This window comes from Hippocampus bargibanti, linkage group LG19, assembly GCF_051943395.1.
Source record: "Hippocampus bargibanti isolate YZ-2025 linkage group LG19, ASM5194339v1, whole genome shotgun sequence".
NCBI classification, from domain to species: Eukaryota; Metazoa; Chordata; class Actinopteri; order Syngnathiformes; family Syngnathidae; genus Hippocampus; species Hippocampus bargibanti.
The window spans coordinates 13,072,384-13,085,080 of record NC_142752.1 but is presented as its reverse complement, the minus strand read 5'-3'; the positions used below and the strand labels follow the sequence as shown (position 1 = coordinate 13,085,080).

The 12,697-nt window shown below is 41.7% G+C and overlaps 1 protein-coding gene across 2 annotated transcripts in view; it reads left to right on the top strand.

Moving 5' to 3' along the window:
- nt5dc1 (5'-nucleotidase domain containing 1) overlaps positions 1-9,115 on the top strand; it is a 68,496-nt gene extending 59,381 nt beyond the window's left edge. For both annotated transcript variants that reach the window (XM_089021538.1, XM_089021539.1), the window contains 2 exons: positions 410-575; positions 5,850-9,115. In XM_089021538.1, coding sequence (XP_088877664.1) covers positions 410-575; positions 5,850-5,962 — 279 coding nt within the window. In that variant the 3' untranslated portion in view covers positions 5,963-9,115. The remainder of the gene's footprint in view (positions 1-409; positions 576-5,849) is intronic.
- The last annotated feature ends 3,582 nt before the right edge of the window (positions 9,116-12,697 follow it).

Genomic DNA, 12,697 nt, shown 5'->3' with positions numbered 1-12,697 from the left:
TATGTATTTATGTATACACACTTCCACCAAAGTGTGTAATATGAAAATAGTTCTTATTATGAGGCTTAATATTCATAAATTTGACGTTCGTATGATGAAAAGTTCGTATTATAAGGCGTTCGTAAGTTGAGGTCTCACTGTATTATAAGCGCCTTTCAAAACTCTCAGACACTTTACAGTCACAGGATATTTTTTCTGTGTGTGAGCAGCGGCAGCCACACGCGACAGCATTCACTCAACTGCCACTGATTAAAACGACCAACACATGTGCAGCTGTAGGCCGGAAGTGCAACTTGTTTGGACAGGGAATGCCTGCTCCAAATTTTGGGGCCTTTTCATTTAGTCTGTAAATGCGTAAATGTCTAAATGAATTCTGAAATGTGTTTTGGTTTGCATGTTGTCTCAACAGGATAGCATGAAGTCACCTTCCACGATGTCTAACCAGTGGGGTTCCTACTTTGTTGATGTACATAAAAGTCCTAGAGAAGACGAGGAGATCCAGAAATTGACCTGGTGCTGTCACTGCATTCACAAATACAGCACCATGGCCATTCCTAGTGTTGAGCACATAGCAAGTAAGTCTCACCAAGAATGATGGCTGCAAATATTAGCATCGATCTTTATAACGTAGCCGTTGGCAACATTTTAGGTTAATTTTGTTCACGGTATAACCACTTTGTTCATTATCTAGTATTTGTTTTAGATCTGCTTTCATTCTTAAACAGTGTACATTTGTGTTAAGTCATAACTAACACAGTGATACCTCGGTTTACGAACCCCTTGGCCTTTACGAACCCCTTTTCGGGATACACACGGAGCTGCCACAATGAGTGATGTGTCGTTCGCGAACGAGCCCGTTCTTCTAACAACAAAATGGCAGCCGGTTTGTGTTAGTCATCTACTCCCCGCCCCCAGTCTTCGGTTAAAGCCACGTGATTGGTTAAGAACTCAGCAGTGAGGGGAGGTGCTTTAAACATTAAAGAGACAGGCAGACAACAGTGAGAGTGTCAACTTTGATAGTTCAAAGGCAGAGTGTAGACTGCAATGTTAAAATTCCCATCAATCAGGCTCCACAAATAACCCACACAAGCCATCTGTACACTTGATGCAAAAAGCTATCAACCCAGCTAAACAGAAGACAATTGATAAGGAACTAGGTACAATTACCACAGAGAAAGCACCTACAAGGGATCATTCCTCAAGATGGTGAAAGAAGAAGGTTACGTTCCTCATCAAGTGTTTAATACTGATACTGCATTCCATCAAGCCATCAACGACCATCACAAAGGTCAATCAAACCACTTTATTATACTGTACAGTTTATTTCTTTAATTAAAATACCAAAGCAAGTTTATTATACGTAAAATAAGGTATATTTTGTGTAGTTTTAAGGCTTAGAAAATTAGAAAGTAGACAATTATGTTTTACAGAGACCTGGGAACGGATTATTCTCATTTTTATGGTTTCTTAGGGGAAATTAATTTTTTGGGATACACACTTTTAGCCTTACACACTCTCTCTGGGAACCAATTAGGTTCGTAAGCCAAGGTATCACTGTATTAACATTCTTTTTTTTTTTAAAAACAAAAAAAGCATTTTGGAGAACACACTCTCACTTCACCAGGATTCTACATTACATGCATTCATAGCGACAACGTAACCCAAAAATTCTCAGACATGATTGGGCCAGCACAAATTTTATAAATAAATAAGATGGAATCAATGTCAAGCTACCAGACTTTCATATTTGAAAAATTCTGAGCAGTGTGTCCATTAAGTTCGAACAAGTGCTTTCCCACAGGGCAAACAATAATTCAAGCTAATTCTTATCGATCAAAATTTAACACTGTATGCTAATTATAATTAAGCTTCTGGAAAGCCTCTGCGAACGCAGTTATTGCCATCTTGGTTCTTAAAAAAATATACAAGAAGTGACAGAAACTGCATGTGAGCTGCTTGTTTCCTCATGATCTTTTTACTCAGCTCTACCTTTGTAAAACAGGCCCTTGGTTTGTAATCACATTTATAAACATTTGAAGGAGTTCACTCCTTGCTGTGTCAACAGGTGTGATTCACTGTTGTTCCTATTAAATATTTACTCTTAGTTTTGAAAGTACCGTATTTTCACGACCATAAGGCGCATATAAATGTCTCAGATTTTTTTCAGAATGTGCAGTGCGCAATGTAATGCAGTGCGCCGAATGTGCGGATTTATTAGAGACCACCATGAGGACGTGGTAGAGTACATGAGGGGGGTGAGTGGGCGTGGGTTGTGTATAAAAAAACAGGTACGTATGTGTTTTATGCAGAACATTGCTGTTCGAACAACCCTGAAAATGGCAAAGAGACATGGTTATGAAGCTCAGTTTAAACTGAAGGCTATCAGCTACGCCGAGGAGCATGGGAATCGAGCCGCCGAGAGAGAATATAAAGTTAACAAGTCGATGGTTCGCAAGTGGAGGAAGCTGGAGAACGAACTCCGACAGGTGAAGAAGACTCAGCTGAGAGCGAGCAGAAGGAGCGTTTTGACTGTCACCATCCGACTCAGAGCAGTAACGCTAGCGGAGGAAATGAAAATTGAACATTTCCGAGGAGGTCCGTCTTGGTGCTGGCGTTTTATGAAACGGTGCTATTTTTCCATCTGGACCAGAACTACGGTTACGCAGCAACAGCCGGCGCATTATTCAGAAAAGTTGGCGAACTTCCGGTCCTACTGCGAGAAGCACATCGCCGACAAGCGCATCCAGCCGAGCCACATCACCAACATGGACGAGGTACCGCTAACTTTCAACATCCCGGTGAGTCCCACGGTGGAGAAGAAGGGAACCAGCACGGTAGCGATACGCACAACGGGGTACGAAAAGGCTTCGTTTACTGTTGTGCTTGGCTGCCATGCGAACGGAGAGAAACTGCCGCCGATGGTGATTTTTAAAAGAAAGACTTTGCCTAAAGAGACATTTCCAGCAGGCGTCATTATTAAGGCAAACGAAAAGGGCTGGATGGACGAGGATATGATGGAGTGGCTGAGGCAGGTGTATGTAAGGAGACCGGGAGGTTTTTTCCACACATCACGTCACTTCTGATTTGTGACTCTATGCGAGCGCATCTCACAGACAATGTGAAGCAGAAAGTGAAGCGGATGAACGCTACGCTTGCTGTGATTCCGGGTGGGTTGACCAAGGAACTCCAACTGTTGGACATCGGTGTGAACCGGCCGTTCAAAGTGAGGCTGCGAGCGGCGTGGGAGCGATGGATGACCGAAGGAGACCACAGCTTCACAAAGAGTGGTAGGCAGCGCCGGGCGAGTTACGCCACAGTTTGCAAATGGATTGTGGATGCTTGGGCTAACGTGTCTGCTGGCACGGTGGTTCGAGCTTTCGGAAAAGCCGGCATTATTTCCGATTAGCCGCACGGCACAAAAAGTAACTGACAGTGAGGAAAGCGAACCTGCCATGTTGGATTTAGCGCAACTGTTACTCTTACTTTGTCATTAATAAATAAAGCACCCAATCTGTTTTTTAAATACACCTGTATGTTGTGGTAAGGCGGAGGCCCGTATGGCAGGAGAGGATATGTACCGGTATATAAAACTTGCGTCCTTTCATCTGGTGCGCACAATGTGTGTGTTAAATACAGAAATGGCACACATAAATCAGACTGCGCCTTCAGAATCAGAATCAGAATCAGAATACCTTTATTCGTCCCGCAATGGGGAAATTTGCAGTCCACAGCAGCAATTGAAGAAGGATGGGGTTGGGGTGGGAGTGAAAGGATAGAAAACAAGATATTCTAAGCATAACAAAATAAAAATGTCAACTGTATACTGTGCAAATGTAGATGTGCAAAAACCGTTCTATAAACAAGACTGTACATAGTGCAGAATCAAGAGATGCATTTAGATATATTGCAACAACCCATATTTACACGTGTCCAGTTTTTTTTGTTTTTTTTCACATGTGATCATTGGGAATTGTGAAGCCTGACAGCAGTCGGTAGGAACGAGCGGCGGTACCTCTCCTTCTTGCAGCGCGGGTGTAATAGTCTCTGGCTAAAGGAGCTACCCAGAGCTGTCAGGATGGGCAGGAGGGGGTGGGAGGGGCTGTCCGTCATAGCTTTTAGTTTAGCTAGCGTCCGTCTGTTGCCCACCTCCTCTAGAGAGTCCAGCGAGCAGCCCACGACAGAACTGGCCCGCTTGACAAAGCGCTCCAGTCTTTTTCTGTCCCGGGTGGTGATGCTGCCTGACCAGCAGACAATGCCATAGTGGATGGCTGATGCCACCACAGAGAGCCTTTTCACACGTTGCGCTCTTTGGTCGTGAAAGTACGCTAATAAGGCTTTAAAGCTGTAGCTATCCTGAGCGTGTGTCAGAGATGTTCGATCGGACACTGTGGACGAAGGCTTGGACCCAGAAAGATTGTCTTTACTGCCGGCAGTAGACATAGCCATTCATGACAGACGCCTGAATTCTGCAGCCCTCTGCCATGCTATTTATTGAGAGTACAGTGAGACCTCAACTTACGAACGCCTTATATTACGAACTTTTCATCTTACAAATGTCAAATGTATGAAAATTAAAACTTATAATAAGCACTATTTTCATATTACACACACCCACCACGGCTGGTCCATCAAGCACACGACCTTCGGATCTGGCGGAGTGATCTTCGGCGGAAGCACACGACCGAACACCGCTCCAGCCGGCGCTACTTTCCACACCCACTCTCATTGAATGCACACGTTGATCGCCTACTTGGAGCTTTTTGCTGATAATTTTACTATGATGGGACCGAAAAAAAACCACCACAGGCTCGTGTTCAGCCCAAGAAGACACAAAGTCGCTGAGAAGAAGGAGATAATTGAAAAACACAAACGAGGTGTGCGTTTGTGTGATTTAGGGGCCGAGCACGGCTATGCTAAGTCAACCATTGCTACCATTCTCCGGAACAGTAAAGCAATCAAAGGTGCATCTGTTGCAAAAGGTGTTTCCATGCTCTTAAAGTGACAGTCTCGGGCAATCGAAGAAGTTGAAAATCTTCTGTTAATTTGGATTAACGAAAAGCACCTATCCGGCGACAGCGTGAGTAAAGCTATTTTATGCGAGAACGCACGGATAAGTCACGCCGATATCGCCATGCGCCAACCTGGAAGTTTGGCGCTTATTGAGGATTTTAAAGCCAGTAACGGATGGTTCGAGAACATCTGAGGGCGAGGAGGAGAAGGCAATGTTGGCAAAGTGGAATGATGTGCAGGCTTTTACCGAACAGTTCCATCCAGAAAAGACTGGCTATGATATAATCATCAACATGATGAACGATAATGTGATGCCTCCGCTTCGTAAGACCTTACAAGTCAGAAAGCAACAGGTGTCAATATAGAGGTTTTTAATCAGCAAAAATGATGAGGAGTCTCCAAAGAAAAAAGAAGAGAAGCCACACCAGAGGTTAAGTTTGCCAGTAGTTTTCTTGTTTAGAATACCACGCCCCTGGAACGTTCTGAGCGCGAACAACTGTAAGCAATAAAATATTGTCTCTTCCATGAACTGATAAATTTGTAACCTGGCTAATGAGCTCCTCCTGTGAAGGAGTTTTAAGTCGTAAATTGCTTAGGTGATAAAGGAGTTTCCCAAGTCCTAAATTCTGTTCAAGGCCAGATCTCCAAGAAGATGACAGTTTAACTTGCTGGGTCGGTTGACCTCATCGGCCCCAGGTTGTCTGTGCTTCAATTGTTTATTTGATTCACACATGTTGACAAAGCATATAACAGCATGAAACTTTTAAATATGATAACTTCTTATTCTGTCTAATCTCTATCAGCGTGTTTAATAACTTTTCACACATATTCTCTTATAGATCTCCCTCTGGATTACGAGTTTCCCAGGTTTTCTTCTGATAAACCATGCACAAACGGATACTTTCCAAGGGCCCCGGATTCTTTGCTGAGGCGATGCAAAATTATGACCTGAAAAGCAAAAACAAACAAAAAAAAATCATCCTTTATCTCTGTGGTCTGTGCCCCCACTTGAACAAGTAGTTTCTCTTCCAGCTTTGTGGAGCACAAATAACCTTGCCCCCATCACTGAAACATTAAGAAATCTTGTCGAATGTAATGTACGACACAGTGTCTATCATCAGGTCTCTCTTTGGATATTGTTTTGTAATTTAGAGTCCATGTAAGAATACAATCTTTTGTGGTTGTGTGCCATACTATAGTCGTACCTGGAGTTACGCGTTTGCTTTCCGTCACCACACTTGTAATTCAAATCCTTTGTATTTTGAGTGTTCACCTTGTACAGTGACACCACGGTTTACAAACCCCTTAGCTTACGGACTTTTCGGTTTACAAACGTTAAATTTCTGAAAATTTTACCTTGGCATATGAACTATTTTTCAAGATACACACGGAGCTGCCACAATGAGTGATGTGTCGTTCGCGAATGAGCCCATTCTCCTAACAAGAAAATGGCAGGCGGCTTGTTTTGGTCCTCTATTACCCGCCCCCAGTCGTTGGTTAAAGCCACATGATTGGTCAAGAACGCAGCAGTGAGAGGAGGTGCTTTAAACATTAAAGAGACAGGCAGACAACAGTGAGCGCATCAACTTTGATAGTTCAAAGGCAGATTGTAGACTGCAAGGTTAAAATTCCCATCAATCAGGCTCCACAAATAACCCGCACAGGCCATCTGTACACTTGATGCAAAAAAGCTATCAACCCAGCTAAACAGAACACAATTTATGAGGAACTAGATAAAATGATTGCAGAGAAAGCACCTACAAGGAATCATTCCTCAAGATAGCTACGTTCCTCATCAAGTGTTTAATGCTGTTGAAACCGGCCACTCCATTCCATCAAGCCATCAACGACCATCACAAAGGTAAATAAAACCACTTTATTATACAGGACAGTTTATTTCTTTAATTATAATACCATATCACATTAATTATACATAAAACAAGGTATATTTTGCATAGTTTTAAGGCTTAAAAAATTAGAAAGAAGAAAATTATGTTTTGTGGGGACCTGGGAATGCATTATTCTCATTTTAATGGTTTCCTATGGGAAATTATTTTTTGGGACACACACTTTTTGCCTTACACACTCTGGCTGGGAACCAATTAACTTCGTAAGCCAAGGTATCACTGTGTCTCAAAAATACTTCCCCATTGAGTTCGGGAAAGCTGTTCATGCTTTCCTGCCCCACTAAAAACACTATATATTTTTTCTAAGTAAAAAAAATAAAAATCACTGCACAATATTGTATCATACTGGATTAATCTTAGGTGCTTTAATTAAATGGTTTAATATACACGCAGTCGCCACTCGCAGGCAGTGCAAAGCGTAAATAAAACAAACTAAGATGGTCACAGCTACACTGGATAAGCTGCATTATTTGTCGGCATTCTTTTTGTGCAGCATAAAAAATGCGTATTTTTAATGTTGATCCGCATGTCCTGCTGCACCATTTGTTTTCAAAGATCCATTGTTGAAAGGGTTACAACTACTACAACATTGATGCTAGTTTTGTAGCCGGTCTGTGGGATTCTGCATTGCAAGTTAGCATTTACAGGACAGTAGCTTAAAGGCTCCAAGAGGAAAATATATTATTGTATGAGTTGCTGTTAGCCCAACAAACACAAAGACGCACGCATACATTCCTGTTTCAAAGGTTTTGTGAGGTCCGGATAACTCCAGATAAGAAGTGTTACATTTGAAGACTAAATGTCACCCCATTTCCCATTTCAATTTCTTCAAAAACAAAGCAATAAAAGTGGACTTGAAACTGAAATATTAGGAGGACTGAGGTTTCTGAATAGGTACATTCAAAGTCCTCACCCCTGTAGTGAATTTGGGTAAAATATCGTTTTACTTTTCGTGGGATAAACTTTTTTTCTCTCATTAACTACACACACAGTGAGTAAAAAGTGTGCGTATCCAAGTGAAATGAGAATACACACCAAAAAATAATTTTGGTGAAACTTAACAGGTGCATATATAGACCCTCTAGAAGCCTTCAGAATGAAACACTTGTGAGGACCGGCCAAAAATGTCCTCGCTACGTATGGTATGAAATGTTAATGGTCCTCAAGACTAGTCATACAAACACACACACACATGTGTACGTCCATCACCTGGCGAAAATATTTGACGATCAAAATAATGGCTCTTATCGCAAAAAAAAACTAGTTGGATGTATTTTATGTCGAGGAACCACTGTATGTGTATCTACATGTATTTCCAAATACTTGTGGGAAATGTTGTCATGTATAAAATAGGTTAATTCTTTTTTTTCTCAGATTGTAATAACAATTGTAAAATTGGTGTAATACATGAGATGTGAATAACTCAATGATGTGTTCCCTTCCACACAACCCAAACTGTCTACAAGTGGATTTTTTCCGAAGTATATGTGCTTACACTGTTATTTTTAAGTCTTCTCACAATTAATGTTTTTGTGTATGAATTGTCATAAAAATTCAAAATGAGTTGCGAGTCTGCTGTCGTCAGGACGTTTTGTGGAAAATGTCAATGTTAAGGTGCGCCAATGTTATTAAAACAATGTAATATGCCGTTTCGATTAAAGATATTGAATGTTTAAAAATGGTTACTTATTGTGTCCTACCTATTATGAATAATATCTTTGTTTAAAGGACAACTGACGCCTCCCGACAAGTTGTGTCCATAATTTGTAAAATCACTTCAAGTGACTTCTACTGAGCGTATTTTACAAAGATTCCACCGCACATAGCTATATTTTACGTTGTAAGACTCACGCTGAATATTCAGGAAGTCTTGTTTTCGAGTTGATGACGATGCATGACGTGATGTCACGTCTGGAACGCCCCTGACCGAGAAAGCGACACACAATGCATTTTAGGTACTTTGTTTGGTCTGAAAACTTCGTGTTGATCTGTGTTGATGGCAAAATTAGAAGGAAAAAACATAAATAATGCGATGGTGAATCGTTGTGTGTTGCAGCAAGACTACTATTTGATACTAGACAAATCAGCCCATTTACAACGGAGCTTGGGCGCCATCTTGTGCATTTTCTGGGCGCTACATTGGCGTCCTGATGGCTCGAATTGATACGGAAGGAATTCTTTAATCGATTGCAAACATTTTTGCTTTCCTCTTCAGAACTAATTGAATAATATTCATAACTGGATGAGTAACAAGAAAGCATCTTCTCCGAATCTGAAGCCATTGTTTTGATTCTAGAGCAAGGCAAGATGTCCTGGCGTGACGTCACGAACAAGGGGGCGGGAAATTCTGAAACTCTCCATATCCGGGGTCATTTTGAAGTAGTTTTGGGACACTTTAAGTCATTTTAATTGGTGTTTTGCATTTGACTAAAAATATCAGCCTGTGTCGATGAGAAGGTTTCTTCAGCCGTCATCTGTACAATTTTGAAGGTTTCGGACGTTTCGCCTCCTATCCAAGAGGCTTCGTCAGCGAACTAAAGTTTGACTGGTCGTATCGGCCCTATTTATATATCCCTAATGTCCAGGCATGGCGGCGCCGGACACAGCTATGATAGGTCCCTACTCTCAGGTTGGGGGGAGCAGAGAACCCCTCCCTGTGGCCCCACTGATTGTTCCTACATTCCTGACTAACGACTGGCCTATTTCCCCCACTCCCACCGGTATCACCTCATCAGCATTACGAATGTTGCCTAACCTGTTTTGCCTAAACCCGCTATTGTATGAACGATCCAAATTGAACCTCACCCCACCAGACCGGTTTAAAGAAGGATTTTGTTGTTTTATAAGAATCGCTTCTTTTACCCCCCCTTTCAAACCATCTATGTTCTTTCGCTAAGATTTTAACCTCATTGTCGTCAAATGAGTGGTTGCTAGCTTTTAGGTGCAAATGTACTGCCGATTGAGGCCCACTAGTATTATCCCTGCGATGTTGATTGAAGTCTTTTTTTGAGAATTTGTTGGGTCTCCCCAATGTACTGCTCTTTACAATTTTCATTCTTACAATGTATGGAATAAACTACATTATTTGTTTTTCATTTGGTAGCCTATCTTTTGGATGCACTAATTTTTGCCTTAACGTGTTAATCGGTTTGAAATAAGTTGGAATTTTGTGTTGCCAAAGGACTCTTTGTAATTTTTCAGAAACTCCTGCAATGTAAGGTCCTTACGGTAATGTAAGGAGAGGAGTAGCAGTACCTTACATTACAACCCTGGTCTAGAATCGAGAGCTGTCTCCCATTGAATATGTCACATTCGGATTGGCAGCAAGGGCTGGGGTCGCGCCTCCCCGCTTGCACCACCTGCTGCCAATCACCTCGTTATGTCACGGGTATTTATACAGAACGACTTCGGTAGTCATTTGCCGGTGTATTAAGTTGCCTCGCCACTGCCAGTGACTAGGTCAGATTCCTTTTGCTGCGTTTCTGTAGGTACCCGGTCCGAGGCCCTCCCCCCTAACTAGTAATCTCTACTACTCGGGATTTTTGCTTGTCGCACTTTCGTGGTCTTGCTATTTTAATGTCCGTTTGTGTGGTACGCGGGCCGGTTTTCCCCTTTCCCCACTACTCGCACTTCGGTTATCGTTATTTTGTGTTTCTCCTGGTCCACGTTTGGAACCAGCCCCTTTAGATGTTTATTAAACTATTTACATGGATCTTCTGTCTCTGTCGCTTGCTTTGGGGATCCAGCTATTCATTTCGTTCCGATTCATTTCGCTCGCTCTTTACCTCGTTCGGAACGTGACAGAATATGTGTAGTGGATTATGAAGTGTAACGACAATGGAGACCGCAAACAGTTGTACGGCTGAAGCTGTACATCAAGCCAGATTGGAAAATGGAAAATAATGTATACTCGATAAAATAACCAAAGGCAGAACTGAGGACAAAATGGTGGAAGTTGAAAGAAGGAAGAGTTTTTCATGACATTTAGGAAGGAGTTAAGATAAGCACTGGGTCGGAAAGAGATCCTTCCAGATGACTGGCAAACAACACTGAACGTAATCCGAGAGACAGGTCGGAAAGTAATTGGTGTATCGAGTGGATGAAAGGTAGATAAGGAGACTTGCTGGTGGAATGGGGAGGCACAGGAGTGTATACAGAGAAAAGGGTTGGCAAAGAAGAAGTTGGACATTGAAAAGACGGACGAGAGTAGACAGCAATACATGGAGTTGCAGGGCACGGTTAAAATAAAAGTGGCAAAGGCCAAACAAGAGGCCTATAATGATTTGTGGATTTATATGAGACTGGAGATGTAAGACAATCTCTTTTTGTCAATGGATGCTACAGCTGCATGTTTGCTTTCAACCTTTAGCTTGTAGTGGATGTGCACATTCCACCATGACGTCCCTGATCCACTGCTGAAAAGGACGCTTTGATCCTCTACTCTTTCACCTAGAACTGCTTCATGTCAAAAGAGGGTGCAGCAAGTGCTGAAGAAGGAATGCCTCTCTATGTGTTTGTGTTGTCATATTATTTCTTATATAAGCATATGACAGGGTGCCCAGAGAAGAGCTGTGGTATTGCATGAGGAAGTCTGGAGTGACAGAAAAGCGGTGCAAGACATGTATCATGACTGTAAGACAGTTGTGAGGTGTGCTGTCGGTGTGATGGAGGAATTCAAGGTGGAGATGGGACTCCACCATGGATCAGCTCTGAGCCCCTTATTCGCTACACTGTAAACCCGAACAGTACTACTGACTTAAAGTCATTGAGGTCAGTCAACTCAAAAGCCAATTTTTTGTTTCAAAAACTCAAACGTTTTGAGTTTTTGAATGTGTTCTGCGTTTTTAATTTGCAGTAGATCAATACTTTTGGCTCATGGCAATCGTTTACTCAAACATTTTGAGTTCACGACAGGAAGCTGCGTGATGACGTCACTGCGTGCTCTCATTGGACGCCATTTGAATTCTCAACGGCTGAATCTGGCAGAGACCGACGGATTATTTATTTTAAATTAGGGTGGAAAGACAAACAATCGTATTTAATATCAATGTCATCCACCGCTCGAGCCAATGACTTCTCCTAATGTTGCAAGTTCTTCTGTGGTAAGTTGGAATTTTTCTTAAACGTCTCTTGTTTGTAGAAAAACACAGCAGTGTTATTAAGAGAATTGTACCGCGCAGGTTTGTTTGGGTGGTGGTGGAGTAACAACTATCACGAGGTGATAAAAAGTTATGTTTGTGTCGGCGAAGGTCTGAGAATAATCGTCAAATGGGTGTTAAATTAAGTTTTATATGAACTTCAAAAGTTATAAGGGTCACCCGAAATCCACCACACAGATGCTGCAACGCCAGCAGGTTGGTGCTTTGAGTTAACTTTGTTTTAAACGGCAGCACAATAAATCATGCTAATTCAACGTGCAACAGTTGTGCTGCCGTTTTAAGAAGGCACTAAGTAAATATAATGCTAGCCAAATGAAATATCACTCCGTACAATTGGTGTAGTTTTAAATGGTCATTCATGTGTAAACATACAACTTTTTAAATGTATTTTTGAAACTCCAAACACCTGCAAACACCATTTTTCAAACTGCCATCACCTGACTGGCTTGATGGCATCATTTAATTTGGTAAATTAGATTATTTATTCAATTTAAAAAGTAAACATGGATCAGGGTGTTTTATTAAATTAAATGATTACATTTGTTGTCTGTTTTTTCTATTCAACCTTTTAGCCCCAGGGTGGAAATTGAGTAACACCACCATTGTCTAAGGTATGTTTAT